The sequence below is a fragment of the Corvus kubaryi genome, unplaced genomic scaffold (assembly GCF_017639235.1).
Source record: "Corvus kubaryi isolate FWS band 111438036 unplaced genomic scaffold, C.kubaryi_AGA036_p1.0 137, whole genome shotgun sequence".
In the NCBI taxonomy this organism is placed as follows: domain Eukaryota; kingdom Metazoa; phylum Chordata; class Aves; order Passeriformes; family Corvidae; genus Corvus; species Corvus kubaryi.
This window is the reverse complement of record NW_024580671.1, coordinates 14,298,746-14,315,179: the sequence shown is the minus strand read 5'-3', so window position 1 is coordinate 14,315,179 and position 16,434 is coordinate 14,298,746. Positions and strand designations below refer to the sequence as shown.

The 16,434-nt window shown below is 37.7% G+C and overlaps 1 protein-coding gene across 5 annotated transcripts in view; it reads left to right on the top strand.

Moving 5' to 3' along the window:
- The window catches only part of PPHLN1 (periphilin 1), a 64,025-nt gene that overhangs the window by 35,815 nt on the left and 11,776 nt on the right, over positions 1–16,434 (top strand). For all 5 annotated transcript variants that reach the window (XM_042017960.1, XM_042017964.1, XM_042017961.1 and 2 more), the window contains one exon: positions 943–1,083. In XM_042017960.1, the coding sequence (XP_041873894.1) occupies positions 943–1,083 (141 nt within the window). The remainder of the gene's footprint in view (positions 1–942; positions 1,084–16,434) is intronic.

Here is a 16,434-nt window from a genome sequence, read left to right as displayed (position 1 = left end):
AGCCTTCACTCACTCTCAGGCATTTTGTTACTTACTGGGGTTGCAGGATTTGAGATGCAATCTTAATGGTTTGTGTTCCTGCTAAGGTTTGAGCATATGTTCACAGGACCACTTAAGCTTTTTACTTCCTTTTTCTGTCTAATGCTTTTCTCTTTTACGTTAGTTAAGTCTTAAGATTCTTCACCTCTATTTTTGAATAATAGAAACTAGTTTTAGTCATCATCTTCAATTTTCAAATCCTATTAAAAAAAAAAATTATAAATCTGTTCCATAATACTGGATTTAAATAATGCTGTAAAAGGAAATTACTACATCATCTATATAAACTTCTTGGAGTTGGGGTCTGTTTTCATTGGAGTAGGAATACTGTCTTGATTTCTGTTTTAGAGGGAAGTTTATACAATTTCAGTACTTCAGTGTGATTTTTCATGTTACTATAAATCCTCTAATCACACATTTGCTTTTGTTATACAATAGTTATTGTAGCTCCTTTAATAATAGACCTGTGGCCCTGAATGCTTCAAGAGTTCTTCCTGACAGCATTTTTTTGTTGTTGATGCCTATGTACCCTTGATTTTGTTACTTTTATCCTTTCCCAGAAGACAAGTCACATTTTCATTGTGGATTTTTCTTGCTTTCTGGTGTTATAAATACCACACACAAATTTCTTCTCAGTGGATGGGCAGGTAAAGGTTATCTGACATCATTACCTTTACACAGTTAAGGCTGTGTCACAGGGTTTTGTCATGCCATGTTATCTACATGTTTAAAATTTGTATTTCTGTATCTGTTAAGATTGTAGCAATAATACTTCACTAATAGTCTTGATGAGCAGATTCATATCTAACTGATGACTGTATTTGGGCTTTTGGGTTTTTTTCCTCACAATGAGGTTTTTTATTTTTCTCTCAAAACTGAATTTATTGTTTGGATTTTTTTAAGGCTGGATCTTCAGCTCCATTATACATCAAACAAACAGAGGAAACAGAAGCAAATCTAACAGATAGTACAGAATTATACGAGGACAGCCAGCTTCTTGGTCGTTCAAAAGCAATTGCAACTAAGACAAAGGAGATTGAACAGGTGAGTCTTCTTGGCATTTTGTCACTAATACAGTAGTGGTTTGCTCTGCTAAAATTACCTTGATTTATTTTTTCCTCCTCCTTGGAGTGTAGTAGGAATGTAATTTGATTTTTCAAGATGATGTGATAACATCTCCAACAGTTTAATTCTGAAGAACATGGCATTTATCTGCACATGGAAATTAATGGTAGTTTTCTGCAACTTACATGCAACAACTGCTGTTTTGCAAGCTAAGACAGTGACTGTCTCATAATTCTAGTGGCCTTTGTTCTGTTGCCTGTGAGGCCATTTCCTGAGCTGCAACACTGTTCCTTTTTACTGACACTTGAAAAACAGCTTTTTACTCAATTGTTTTTTGGTTTTTTTTTCCCTTCTATTAATATTGGCTTTGCGTAATCATGTTCATGGTGGGCATGTCTTTCTGTGTGTGCTGGGATGGAGTTTACCAGAGCATGCTGTAACTATGAGAGCCATGATGCAGTTGATTTATCCCCGTGTGTCTGATCACAGGGTTACGTACAGCCTAAAAGAGCTAGTACCAAATGCATAAACTTAGGGCTTTTTAGAAATGACAGACTAAAAAGAAGTGCACAGGCTAGAAACAGATTTTTAAAAAATAGCGGTTGTGATTGGTTAGCCTGATGCTGGTGAATCTATGATTGATTAAATTTCCCTAAGCCCTAAAGACAGGGTTTTAATGAAAACAGATGAAAATTTGGTCAAAAAACCTAAATATTGTTTTCCGTATGACCTAATGCTATTGTGTTTGGTAGAGTTTGCACTTAATTCTAGGGAAATCTAGATTATGTTCTGTAAAATGGAATACTTTTAGGAACTTAGTTCAGAAAAGCCTGAGGAATAACTTAGATTTGAATTTTGTAGAACCAGTTTCTCCTGTTGTTGGTTTGAATATTGAAGCTGTCAGCTTCTGCAGAATTTAAATAAGATTCTAGGATGATGCTAGAATTATTTTCTCAACTGAACAAGATGCTTATTTTCTTATAAACCAGGTACTGTGAATTTGTTAAGAGTTAGCCAAGATATTTATTTAATCATTGAAAATTAAGACTGGAAAATGATCTGTATTTTTTTCACATAAATATTTAAAATTAACTTCTCGATTGGCAATTGAATGTTTTGATTTTTAAAAAAATGTTATGATAGACCAGATGATTTTCATAATCATCATGAATATCATAATGAATCATCGTAATGAAATACCGTGAATCTTCCTACTGTATATGGAAGCAGTCTCTCTATAGAAATTTGTATGCTATTTTGTTTACTTTGAGTTCTTAGTATCTGAAAGTAAATTTATTTTCACATTTAAATCTTTAAAGGGAGCAGTAAGCTAGTACATTTATAAGAAAGCTTTTTCACAATTTAGTTCTGATTATTTGTCTTGAAGACGCAAGTAATAGCAGAAAAATTATTTGGTTCTGTGGACTTATTTTCCGGTAAATCTCATTCAAGTGTTTAGTGTAGTATTTCTGGAATGTAATTTTGTGGAAGGATTACTAAAATAAAATGCTTATTGCGAAGACTTACACTGCAAGAATGGTGAAGCTGTAATCTTTCTGCAAAGCAAGATTTTCAAAAGGTTGTTTTTCAGTATGCACTGGACAGCTATTAAGGTATTTAAAATAAATAAGAAATGAAGTCAGGGCATGTGCCACTGGGTATGTGTTAAAGAATTGGTGGGGGCCCAGCTAGTGTTTGAGGAAGTGAGTTTGACCCATTGAACCTCTTCTGTCTCCTAAATTTTTCTTTCTCTTGGAGCACCAGATGTAGTGATGTTTCCTTTTTGGTTCATATTTATTCTCAACTTGATTGCCAAGTATTTATTGGCTGTTCCAGACTCCTGGTAAAGCCTTCTTTGCTTTGCCCTCTCCATATCCATTTGTCTCCAAAGCTCTAACCAGGAAAAGGAGCAAAATTTTCCAAATATGTACTTTTACTTCATAGGATGGTACTATTTCAGGAAAACCCAGAGGCAAAAAGCTGTGCTGACAGAACATGCATGGTGCTGCAATGAGCAAATCCATTGCTGTGCAGCAGAGAAACAGGCAGTCTGATGCCCTTGGCAGGAGGGAGGTGGCAGCTTGTGATATAGTCTGTTATTTCTCTTAAGAAAAACAAGCAAAAATATCCCTTGAGCATTTGAATGAAATATTCATGCAGGTGTTCTGTTTTAAATTAGTCCATCTCAGTATCTCGTGTATCGCTCATACCACTCTATTGTAAAGTTGCCTCTGCCTTTTCTCTAAGGTACAGTAACACAGTTGCCAATTGCAGAATTTTAAATGAAGCATGATTGTAAATGATCACCCTGGCTCATCAAGAAATTATTTGGATATTATTTATTTGATAAATTTATTTGTAAAATCATGTCATTTGAAGAAAAGTTATTTGTGTGCTGATGATGACAGGGCAAAATGTGTCAAAGCAAGGGCTAGTTGCTGTTTGCTATATAGTGACTATCTTTTAGGAGTCTGCAGTTGCTTTGCAAATATTAACTGAAGCTGACATAAAGAGAGGAAACCAGAAGTTCTCCTCATGGGTAAAGGCTTGGAAAAATCCAGACACTGTTTAAACAGAGCCAAGAGTTATCTGTGTCACTCCCAAACTAGAAAAACTTTGAAGTATGTATTTCATTTGAAGTGTGCCAGTATTACTGGGAAAGGAAGGATATGGTTGCAGATGCACAGATGCTTGAAAACATTCCTGAACTGGGACTGCAGATCCTGGGCATTTTTGGTCTCGTCTGTGAAACAACAGGCATAGTGACACTATTGTGGAAACATCTAGGTTGCATGGGACTTACCTGAGCAAATCCCTGTGAAACAGGGCCTTAGGTCAGGTCATTCAGGGCTCTATCAAACTGAGCCCTGCATATTTTCAGTGAAGGAGGCTCTGCTGTTTCCCTGGACAGCCTGTTTCAGTGTTTCACTGCTCTGTGTCTTGAGCTCAGCTGCCTTCACATTCCAGAACATGGTTTCTTTCCAACAAGGACATGGTTTCTGCTCGCTGCTTCTCTTGACAGCTTCCTGTCTCCATTCTTGAGCTGCAGAGTCCCAGCTCCTTGGTGTGGTCCCCTGCTTTTGGGACCCGCTCCACTGGGACTGGGCTCTGCTGCTCTCAGGGAAGGGTTGATTTCCTAGAACCCTCTGGCTCTGCCACTTTGTGGTTGGAAGAATAAGGTTTTTTCCTGGAACTTTTGCGTGGCAGGTACTGTGGAAACTATGCCCTTTTATCCAGGTGCAGAGTCTTTTCAGTCTTTGTACTTCTGCACTGAATGGAAATTCTGCCGCGTTAATGTGTATCTCTTATTTTAATATATTCCATGATGTGTTTTTTAATGTTCTGTCTGTAATAAAAAGCTTTGGAGAGTTTTTAAAAAATAAAATTGTGAGATAATTAGCTTTCTGGGTTGGGATGTTTTTTGATTGGTTGGGTTTTTTTGAAGTTAGGTGTTTCCTTAGACCTTTGAACATGCATTTTCCTCTTTTCTTTACTCTTACAATTTTGAAATAATGTATTAAATGTTGTCTGAACATTTGTCTGAGCATGGTGAAGTAGAACCCCATTAAAGAGATGCTTAAAAGATTGGGCTGGTTACTTGAAAACAGCATAGCAGTGTATTTTGCCGTCTGCATGTCAAGATCAATGAATGTCTGTAGTTTCCTAATGTAACCATTTCATGCACTTTTAAAATATTTTTGCATTTAATAGCATGCATTATGCATTAAGGTATTATTTTTGGAGTTGTTTAGTTTCTGGTTTTATATGGTTAAGGATCAGCTTATGCTTTCAGCATGTAATGTGCTGAAGTGTGGTGGTTTTTTTTGGAAGTGATGACAAATATGTCCCTGATGTTAAATTTATAATTGGAGCTATTCAGCATCAGTGTTGCACAAAAGGCTATCTCTTTGTTCTTCCTTCATGAGCATGAGTAGCAGGGATTCTTGAAATGTCTTATCTTGTCTAGACATCGAGTCTGCAACACTGTGTTAATTAGTCCCTTATTATGTGTCCACGTTTCTTACAAGTTGCATATTCAAGTTGGAGTGACATGGATTACCTCTGAAAATCTATTCTTTTCTGAAGACAAATTTTACCAAATGACAATTTTACCAAGTACCCTCCTTGATTCTGGCAAAAAATACACCTCTGAGTTTCTAAATGAGATTTGACACTGAACCCTCAGTACCACAGAGTTCTGGCATCTAGGAATTAATTAAGCCGAGGAATTAATACATTCGTGCATGCTTTTTTATTCTTAATGGAATCATTGGCCGACTGTATGCTTTCAGTTCGCCAATGTTTTTAAGTGTTCAGCAGAACAATATTTTTTTAATGTTTAAACATATAGATTAATTGCTGTTCTAACTGATTAGTTGATGTTCTAAATTAGTATTGCTTGTTAAGAGTCCTCAGTAGTATTAACGAACTATTACCCTAATGGGACAGCCTTCTTGCTGGAAGATGCTTAAAATTAGAGATGTTTCTAAAGCTTGTGTTTGAAACTTCATAGCTATGGTGCATAGAAAGAAGGAAAAATGGGGGTGTGGCTGGGTCAACAGGCTGTCCAAATTCTGTTTCCAGATCTGCTGTCTAACTAATTTTTCTTTTTAGAATTCTCTGACCTAGAAGTTACAATTAAGTAAGAAAAACAGGTTTTAGCAGTTACAGTGTGTGTGTAGTTTGAGAAGAAATGTTTCTTGTTCCCCTTCTTTGTCCTAGCTGCTGTTCTGGTAAGATCTATATAGCAACAGCTGAATTGTCTTTGTGTGTACCTAACACTTGTTAATGGGACTCTGTTCTCTGGAGGTACTGCTCTGAGAGAAGACTGACCTCTCACAAAGTGATACTTTACATTGAAAGGACTTTGTTAAAAAAATTTTGGTTTTAATACCAACAAAACACAAACAAAATTATACATGCATTTCTTTCATAATAAAATAGCTGTAGTTTGTTTAGTGCATGGGAGTTTGCTGTATGACTTCCTTCCGGCCCCCAACCCCTCCTGCTTCCTTTGCTAGTTTTGTTTTGCTTCAAGTGGAACTATTTTACAGTTCTTCAACAGTATAAAGGTGAAAGAGGATGTAAATATGAAGCTTCTGCATCTTGGCTAGGGATAAGCTCATGGTAATTATATTGGAAAAGTTTTGTAAGTCTTGGATGTGACAGATCAAGTATCTTAAGTTTTAGCAGTTGTAGTAAAATAAGTAAATTAATAAATTGGAGTAATGGGAATCCAGGACGGAATGAAGGAGGATGTCAGAGCTGGCCTTGGATGTACCTTTTCTTTTGAAAAGCTCACTTCAGCTGAGCCAGGGAAACTGGTTACTATTTCCTTAGATTAGCTTGTTGGTCTGCTTGTGCTGTTGCTTATTTCAGGCAAAATTATCTAGGTTAGAAAAAATCCCCTAATTAAAATATAAGTTAAGAAGTAGGTGAGCTAAGCGAAGCTGAAGGAACTGGAACAGTAGCTAAAAACACATTAAAGGATTATTTCTGATTGTGGATGAGGTCAGACATGCTTTGTTTCTGACAGGAGTAGACGAGGCAAGAGTAACAGGCTAGATGAGGGTAAAAGATCGGGAATCTGTAGATTTTCTCTCCCTCCTTGCTTTTCTGTTGTCCTTCAAACCTTCTGTGCTTAATATCCAGTGACAAGGCCTTAATGATGGGCTCATCATCATCAGTCTAATTTGGTTGGTAGCATAGTATGTATCATGCCTCCTCTGAGCTTATGTTTATTTTACTTAAATGTAATTAAGTGTGTTAATTTATTTTTTCCTAATCAAGAAAACATTTGTGTCAGGTTTTGTTATTTTGCCTTAAGCTTCTCAGAAAAATTGATGATAACTCTTTTACTTAATTATATCATCTGCCTATGATCTTCTTTCATCCTTTTGTGGTTTATTAGTTTCCTTGTATCAGTATCCCTCTCCTTACATCTAAAGTCAAGTGATTTATTTCTTTCTACATGTTCTTAGACACATTTTCTTTCATATTAATTCTGACCTGCTAATTTCTCTACTGTCTTTTAGTATTTATTCTAGACTTCCTTTTTACCATTACAAAATCAAATCAGTCACATTGTTATGCTTATTCGATCTTCATATTTCACACTTGCCTGAAGTATTTTTTTTGTGCTGGGGTCTTTCAATTTTGCAAATATGCCCTATTTGTTAGAAATTCGTGTTTTCATATTTATGAAACTACAAGATGGAGAACATAAAAGCTTTTGGTCAGTTTCTTCATCGTCTCTTTTATTCTCCTTACAAATACATTTGTTTAAAGCAGGATACTTGTAAATGGACATGAAAACTTTAGCTACTTTCCTCTTCTTGTGTTTGGGCCACCATGCTTTAGAAGTTGTAATCCTTCACTTTCCATTTGTTCAGCTGTGTTCTATTCCCTTTCTGTGGACACGAATGGGTTATTTGGTGTGCACTGCTGTGTTCATAATTACAAACTGCTGCATATGCAAAAGCAGTGCAACTCATTGTACTCAGCACCTGAAGGTATGGTTTAATAAGAAAATATATTACCACATTTCAGATTTTTGCCAGCAGCTTTTTTCATTGGAAAGCTGATAAAAAGTGCTAGTTGTTTAATATGCATGCTTATAGGGAGATACTTTAAAGAGAATTTAATACCAGAAATGGATGCATTTATCCAGTAACAGTAGGGTATTTCTTAGAGAGGTTTGAATTAGATGTAACTCACCTTTAGCTTTCACCACTATCTATTGAAGATCATGTTTGCCTTAAGTTTTTTAATATAAACAGTTTTAGACCTGTACTGATCACATTATTTTGGAGTTACCAAATGCTGGGTATTCAGCCCATTGACAAATGTAGAGTTTTCGATGTAGTGGCACTTCATTATGGCAGCTGGTGAGGGGTCAGTAGCTCTGACCGAGGAAGCTGTGACCGGTCCGGGGAGATGGTCCCAAAAGGAATTGTCTTCCCGGGGCCCGGTGTCTTCCCTCAGCTGCTGGCTGGGAGGGCCAATGCAGAGACTGTCAGTTCTTAAGTGATTGTCAGCTCGTGGTTTCAGCTCAGCTCTGCAGGGCAGCCTCCAGGCCAGAGCAGGGAGAGAGACACAAGAGGCTCGTGTGGCCGTTCTGCACGAGGCAGCTTTATTGGTCCGGCGAAGGGGAGCTAGGGACGAGCATCTCTCTGCCCTCACAGGGGCAGGGGGCTAGCTTTATAAGGATACAGGAGGTGGGTGTCAGAAGGTAAAGGCCAGTGGGTTACAAAGGATCTGCATAGGGTCTCCGAGAGGATTCTGGGTTTGTCTACTTCTCACCATAACTGAAAAGTGGCTCCCTTTCCAGGGGAGTTCTGCTGGGAGATTAAGCACTCTCCTTATCTCAGCAGTTGTCCCTCCAAGGCAGTGGCTGGGCATACCCCACACTTCATTATGTGATCAAGCAGCACTGCAGACTGCAAGAGCTCAGAGGATTGTTTGCTTACGGACATTCTTAAAGGGCATTGTTTACAGGTGTTACAATTTGGTGGCAGATCTCTGGAAGACTTAAATGAGAGAGGGTTAGTAGTTAGGTACTTGATGAAATTGCTGGACTTTGCTGAAACCAAAGGACATGTGAAAAAAGGACATGTTCAAATCTGAAAGACAAGATTGACTTCTTGGTCAGATAGAGTGAAAATCTAAGGAGTTATTAATTTAATAGCATTTTTTCAATCAAAAGCTGGTGGTGATTGTTTGACTTAAAATTTCTGGTTCTGTTGTGAGAAACCAGAAGAACAAAAACAGGATGAAAGAAACTATAATAGTGAGTGGGCTGGAAAGAAGAAAGATTAGTTTCAAGAGATGATGAGTGTCAACAGGATTGGAAAAGGTGTTAGGAAGAGAAGAAACTCACTAAAACTCTGTGGGCCATGATATATAATTAGGAATTAATTTTGAGAAATTGCCTACTGAAAAAACTGTCAGAAGTTGAGATCCTTGGAAGGATAAGCAGAATTGACACTGGCAAACCTCCTGGGAATGCTGAAGGATAAAACCAGAAATGATGAATCGTCTGAGCCTTGATAAAGGCAGTAGTTTCTGTGGGAGTGAGGGTTATTGTTTTTGTGGGTTGGAGTTTTTTGTTTGTTTGTTAGGTTTGTTGGTTTTTTTGGGTTTTTTTGGTGGTGGGGTTTTGTTGTTGGTTTTAATAACTTGGATTTAATTCAGAGGATAGAAAAATGCTTCTCTCCAACTTCATCTCCATCTTATTCTTGCTTTAACAGAAGGGCATTGGTGGGTTTAAGAAGTAGGTTAGCAATGGTGTTTTTATTTTTGAACTCTTTTAAGGATTAAAGATAAAATTATTTCTTAGTAGGCTCACTGCACCAAAGATTAAAATTTTAAGTATTTTTTATTTTTACAACCTACTGTCTCTTCAGCATTGTAACTAGGGAAACTTGCTGCTTCCTGCATTGAAACAGACTAAGGGCAAAATCAGTCCCATATACCTGGTAACTAGATCCAGAAATTTAAATTCCCTCAGAAACAGTCCAAGCTCAAAGAACTACTGTCTAGCATCTCTACCCCTGCACTCTGATTATGCATCAGCTCTATCAGTATCCCTGATACAGTCTGAGCGTTGATCTTCTGAAAGACAGGAGTCCGAGTGGTGCTTAACACAAGATGTATATAGGCCAAACAGGGAACAGTGTCATAAGGAAAAGTTTCATAAAACCGTATGCAATGATGGGATGGTGGTAACTGAGCAGACATGTGAAAACCCATGGAAAGTGGCAAATGAAATGTAGTGGCAGGAAGGTAGGTGACAGGAAGGACTTGATGTTTGGCATGGAAGCAGGTTTCCATTTCTCCTGCCCTGGCAAGTACTTTCAGGCCTCAGGAGGTTGAAATAGACTGCAACAGAAGAGTGTCACACACAAAATCTGTAGGTAGGGAAAGTCTGCTGAAGTGTGAATCTACAGTTTTGTGGGGGTTTGTGTGTCTTTTACAGACTTTTTTCTACAACAGAAGCTTGTTTTGTAGATGACAGTTTTCCTAGTGCTTGTAGTTTATTCTTCTAATCCATTTGTAATCTGATTTATGTACAACACTGACTCATGTATAAATATAGGATCATCTGTGACCAAAGACATTTTGGTGACAGGTTGTGTTTGTCACCTGGTTCTTAAATTTATATGCTGTATCTCAGTGTCTCACCTAGCCTGATGTCTTCTTTCTTTTGGCAGTTGTTTAATTGAGTAGGTTAAACTCAATATGTTGTAAAGATGGGTAAATTATACCTATTCATTTTCTCTAACCTTTAAAATACTGGGTAATCTTATAGTTCTAAAAGGCATCAGAATTGAGAATTTTTCTGAAGTTTAATTTCCTAAGTTATATGGGGAAGAAATCTACAGTTGCATAAGTTGCTTATGCATGTGCTGCTTCTTTAAGTTAAGATTATGAGGCTATTAGATTTTTATCTTGGGGTATAAATGACTAATGCACATCACCATTTATTGCTGACCCACAAAGGATCACTTTCCTGTTTTGTTTGACTCTTGTTTGCTTTGGTGTTGTGACTTGAGTCTTCAGTGGTTGTCTGGACGTACTCTAGTATGGCTATCACAATGGCATGCTTCACAAAATAGGGCAGAAAAACAAGGGCCAAGATTTCCCCACAGGACAAAGTTTATGGTGTGCCTGTTTTACCTTGGTACTTTGACTTGGAAAGGCTAATAGAGTTGCTCATAGAGTCAGCCTGACTTGAAAGAAACACAGAAAGTGAATACTGACAAAATCGAGTGGGTCGTGGGTTGTTTGTGGTTCTTTACCTTCTCATGCTTCTTGAGAAGAACTGTTCATACGTTAATTTTCTGAACTATTGGACTTCAAGCTCTGAATGACAACAGTAACCTTTAATAGATGGGTTTGATACTGTTTCTCCAAGTTTTAATTTGTTTATTAGCAGTCTTTCCTCTTCTCCTGGCTTCAGATAGCTTAAATACTTGGTTTCATTACAACATGAAATGTTCTCCTTACTTGGGTACTGTGCGTGCTTACTTGACCATAATTACACCTCACAAGCTGTTCACCACCTTAGTATAGTAAATAATTTATATATTAACTTTTTTGGTCACGTGCTACCTAAATAAAAAAAAACTCGACATAAGCATTTTTAAACACAAAATCATGAATAGATTAGGATATGCTGACACAAGCTTTTCAGTGATCATCTTCAGCTGGAAATTTGCCCATTTTATTATGTTTCTTCTTCACTTGGGTTCCTGGAGAAACTATCTTGTGCAATTGTAGAGTATCTGTGCTGTGTATCTTTCCACTCTATTGTTTGATTTCAGCTAAATTCAATTTAGGCATAAACCAAGATGATTAGTTGTTACAAGCTTTATGAAAATAGTAACAGAAACTGTATGAGTTCCAGTTGAGACTATATTATGATTGCATCCCATTAGACATCAAGAAGTCCCCTTAAGCAAATGCTGCCGTCAAAACCAACCTGTACCACTGCAGACTTCAGCTGTACGTTACAAAGAGTTTGGTGGCAACCATAGTTTGAGGAATTTCATCCCTGTATTGTACTGTTCCCTACGCTGGCACAGTAGTCTTTGTGGGGCCTGACCATGACTCAGATCAAGAGAAAGAAAGAAAAATTTGCAAACACTTAACTAATTCTCTTAAGTTCAGTGTGTTTCCTTAAATGTGCCTGCTGTTACAAGTGAGTAGCCACCCTGTGTTGTGTGTTGAGCTACTACTGTTTCTGAACATTCAGTGTCATAAAGTACTGCTTTAGACAGTTATTTAATCATCAGGCAGAAATCATTGAGGATTAACTCGCTTGGAAGCGCTAGTGCATCACTAGACACCCTCAGAACAGCCTCTTTCAACTGGCCTGTTGGAGCCAAACTTTGATTTAGTTGTGAAATAAGCTGGCCCCTAAGTTCTTGGAACTATTTCTAGCTGAGGAATGAGGTGACCTCTGAATTGGAGGGTGGAGGAAATCTGGAAGAGATGAAAGGATTTGTGGTGACAGGAGAGGTAGGGTTAGTAACTGAGTGTGGGAAGCAATGAACAAGGGTGGGACTGGACTTGCAGTTGAAAAAAAAAAGATTTTTGCCAAGATCAGGAACTGCAGCCAAGAGGGTGGGGGAAGGAATGAGATGGGGAACATGGGTGGAGATGGGAATTAATTCCACAGAAGCTCTAAAGCCCATGGGCAACTGCAGTGGAGTTTCTCCCTGGCTGGAGGGTGGAGACGCTACATCATGCAAGAAAACCTGTTGCTATTTCTGGTGCCAGAAACAAGTGGGGAGCAGGCAGGTGCTTCCAGCTTGGTGTCTTCCTCTCTGGATGCCCTCGAGGCATCTGCAGGAAGCTACAATTGTAAGGCAGGAAATGCAGCGTTCCTGCATCAAGTACCTGAAATTGCTTACTAAAAAATTTGATAAACATGCCATTCATGGCTGTTCTTTTGTCTCTTCTGTTCAGTTTACTGTATTTGTCATCAACTAGGATGTAAATGTAATGTAACTTAATGTAAAAATGAGGTTTTAATGAAATTATTAATCTGGTTACCCAAGTATAGGTCTAGCCATAACTCAAAAATGCCCTGATGAATTTTTTTTTAATGCTTTTCATAGTTTTTGTCAAATGTATTCTTAGGCATAGCTACAGCTCATTGTACAATTTTCCTTTTTCTTATGTTGAAATGGAAGGAGGTTTCTTGCAACTATGTTTTTGCTAAAATCAGAAGCAAAGATAAGCAAGTAGTTATATGATCTCTCATGACCCAGATAAGTTACTAAAAACCAGTGTGCTTTAGGAGTGCTCCTTTCTACTTTAAGTAGGATGGACTTCTTGCTACCCAGAAAAGCATGTACCGTTATAATGAGCTGGCTCTGAAGCCTTTTAATGTGTGTAGGCATTACTCGTGTCACAGTAAGCAGGCAGAGCAGCGATCCCAAAGAGAAGTATCTCATCTACTGTAAAGGTTGTTCTAAGTATTCCTAATAAAACATATGTGCATATTGCTGAGGAGTTATATTGAGATATGCAGAGGTCTATTGGGGATAAAGTGCTGAGCTTGGTTTTGTCTGTTGTGGATCAACTAAGATTTTAAAAGAGGCAAGGACATTTAGCATGTTACCCAAGTATAAACACTCAGTGTCTGGTGTCAGGTAAGGTTTTTTTATGGGTGTAAGGATAAAAACTTTCTTTGGTATGTTTGCAGTTGATTTCACTGTGTATCACTCAGCAGGTAGGTGTAACTAATAAGCAAGTAGTTTTTTACTGTACTCCTTAAAGTTGTTGTATTACATACTGTATTAAAGCTCTGAAAGAACATGTGTGCATATGTACATAATATATATAGTGGGCAGTGTTTCTGTTCTTTAGATAATGTTTCCATGCAGTTATGGAGCATACCTTTATTTGTAGTTTCCTGTTTCATAGAATGCATGAAATGTAAATGCATTTCTGTCACAAGGTGATATGAAGATGTTCACATAGTTCAATTGACTCAGAATGTTTTTCAGTGAATTTTTGATTTTTCGGGCTACTAGGGTTATATGAGAACTTGAGTAAATACTTGCTAAGGGAATGGGGAGGACTCAGATAAAATTATGGGAGAAGTGAAGGTAGTCAGAGATAGTAGTGCTTCCTTTGTTAGGTATTTATTGGCCAAACTGCAGAGTCTTTGGAACAAGAAGAGTGATTTGGCTTTGTCCACAGTGCAGTTTTCTGAGCAGTGATGAACCAAGGAGAACAAAGAAAAGAGGTAAACAAGTGAAAAAGATTAGTACTAAGTTAAAGTAATATGAAGAGAGTAAATTGATTATGTTAAAACTAAGCAATAGTTCTAAAATCAGGTTTAGGTGCATTGCAACCAATAAATGGAAAGTCTTAGTTGTGTTTTCTTCATCAAGAGTGTAAACTGTTGACTTTCCCTAGAGAAGGCAACTTTTTTTTCCCTTGAACAGTTGCTGTTATTATTTTACACGGTCCATGGTACTCTGAAATACATAAATAAATTAAATAATTCTTGTTTAGTATGTAAATTCTTTGTGTATACTTATCCTTGAAATAGCAAAATTCCTTACCAGCTGATTTAAAAATAGAAAGTTTGTAATGTTTAAACCTTTATGTGATTTTAAGGAAAAAAAAAGCCCACTGGACTTTCTAATTTAAATGAGAAAATGTCATCATTTTCATTGTTGCTTTTTATTTAATTTGGCTTGCTCTGTTCTAAATAATTAAATATTTTTTTCCTAATTTAATTCTGATTCCAGAGGGTTTTTTTGCTGGTGTTGTGGGGGGAGGTTGTGTTTTGTTTTGTTGGTGTTTTTTTGTGATTTTTTTGTTTGGTTTTGTTTTTTGGGTTTTATCTTTGAATTCTGGAAGGCTGTGTGAAGGAAGCAATGCCTTATTTTTCAGGATATGTTTGTACGAATAACCTCTGTGTATTCTGTATCTTTGAGAACGCGTGGTAATTTTGTATGAAGTAAGGTTAAAAGGTAAATGGTGTGGTACTGTTTCTTTTGGCTATTGCATTGAAGTGTTTGACCTTTAGCAACCTGTCTTTATCTTAGGCAGTAAACTGATTAGTTCTGCTTATCAAAAGAGACTTCACTGCTCTCTTTCCATGCTGTTCTCATCCAAAACACACTGTATCAATCCAGTATCAGTAGACTTTATCAGCAGCAGCTATTATTCTGTTTAGAGATTCAGCATAAAAAGTTTGTTGTAACAGTACATTTTATTCTGTAAATATTTTCATTTGTACTTCAGTGGTTTCCAGTTTCATTATCTAGTTTATATCTTCTTTTGTATTACCTCCTTATTACCTTACTCTTTCCCCCAGTTTTAGCTGTTTGACCTGAAATTACTTAGTTTGGTGTTGCTGTAAAGTGAGTTATTTTAGGCTATTCACACTAAATCCTATGTATGTCTAAAGGTAAGGTTAAAATGGCAAAGTAAGTATCTTTGCAGATTTTTGACAGATTTTCTAATTATTTGGGGATCCCTTCAAATCATTGACATGGTGGTGGTAATTTGAAATCTGATGAAGTGTTTAGTTAAACAACTCCCCCATACCTTCAGTTGTCTGTGTGGTTTACCAGAGTGAAGTTCTACACATTGAAGTATTGGCCAGAGGCAGAATTTGCTGTATCTCTGAAGTGACTATAATTCATAATGCTGCTGGTGATACTCAATGAATCTGTAACCTGGAGGAGGTTGTCAGAGTTTGAGGCAGCTGCTGGTTTGTTCTAGCTTTTTTTTTTCATTGACTTGTTAATTTACATGATGCTTTACTGCTGTTACTAGTAAACAAATACTGGTACCATAGTCAGCCTCCCTGTTTATAGTTATAGTAAATAGGATATTTCAAGAAGTAAATCCAAGAAGACTGAGCCTAGACTGCTAGTATCCTTGTGTCAGCATTAGTGTGTCCAGCAGGGCCAGGGCAGTGATTGTCCCCCTCTACTGGGCACCAGTACAGGGGCCAGTCCAGTTCTGGGCCCCTCACTACAACAAGGACATTGAGGTGCTGGAGCATGTCCAGAGAAGGGTAACGGAGCTGGTGAAGGGCCTGGAACACAAGTCTTACGAGGAGTGGCTGAGGGAGCTGGGGGGTTGTTCAGCCTGGAGAAAAGGAGGCTCAGGGGAGAACTTAGCACTCTCTACAACTGCCTGGAAGGAGGTTGTAGCAACATGTGGGTCAGTCTCTTCTCCCAGGCAGCAAGTGACAGGACAAGGGGATATGGCTCCAGGTTGCACCAGGGAAGGTTTGGATTTGATATTAGGAAAAATTCACCAAAACAATTGCCGAACATTGGAACAGGGTGCCCAGTAGAGTGACGGAATCACTATCCATGGTGGTATTTGAAAGATGTGTAGATATGGCACTTAGGAACAAGGTTTAGTGGTGCACTTGGTAGTGTTGTGTTTACAGCTGGACTCAATCTTAAAGGTCAACCTTAATGATTCTGTGATTCTGAGTTTTATTTCTTGAGTACTGGATATATCTCTGTTATTTTTTGACTTGGTGGATTTGTTGCATCATGCTGCTAGCAAAATTTCTGGGTGTCAGGGATCACAGAAAGCTGCCCTAAGTCTGAAGAATACAGAGCTAAAGCTCTCAAAAACTGTCTCAAAACGAAACCCCAACACAGAACAGTATTTGATGATCCCAGTTTCTTCTCCCTTTTTATAAGGACAGGCTGAAGCCAGACTCAAAAAGAATCAAAGCTTTTCAGTGGATGCCAGAATCTGACGACAAGCAAACATTTCAAGAAGTCATGAGTGTGTATTCATGATATATGAATATCTTGCCAAGTTTGTTCCCTA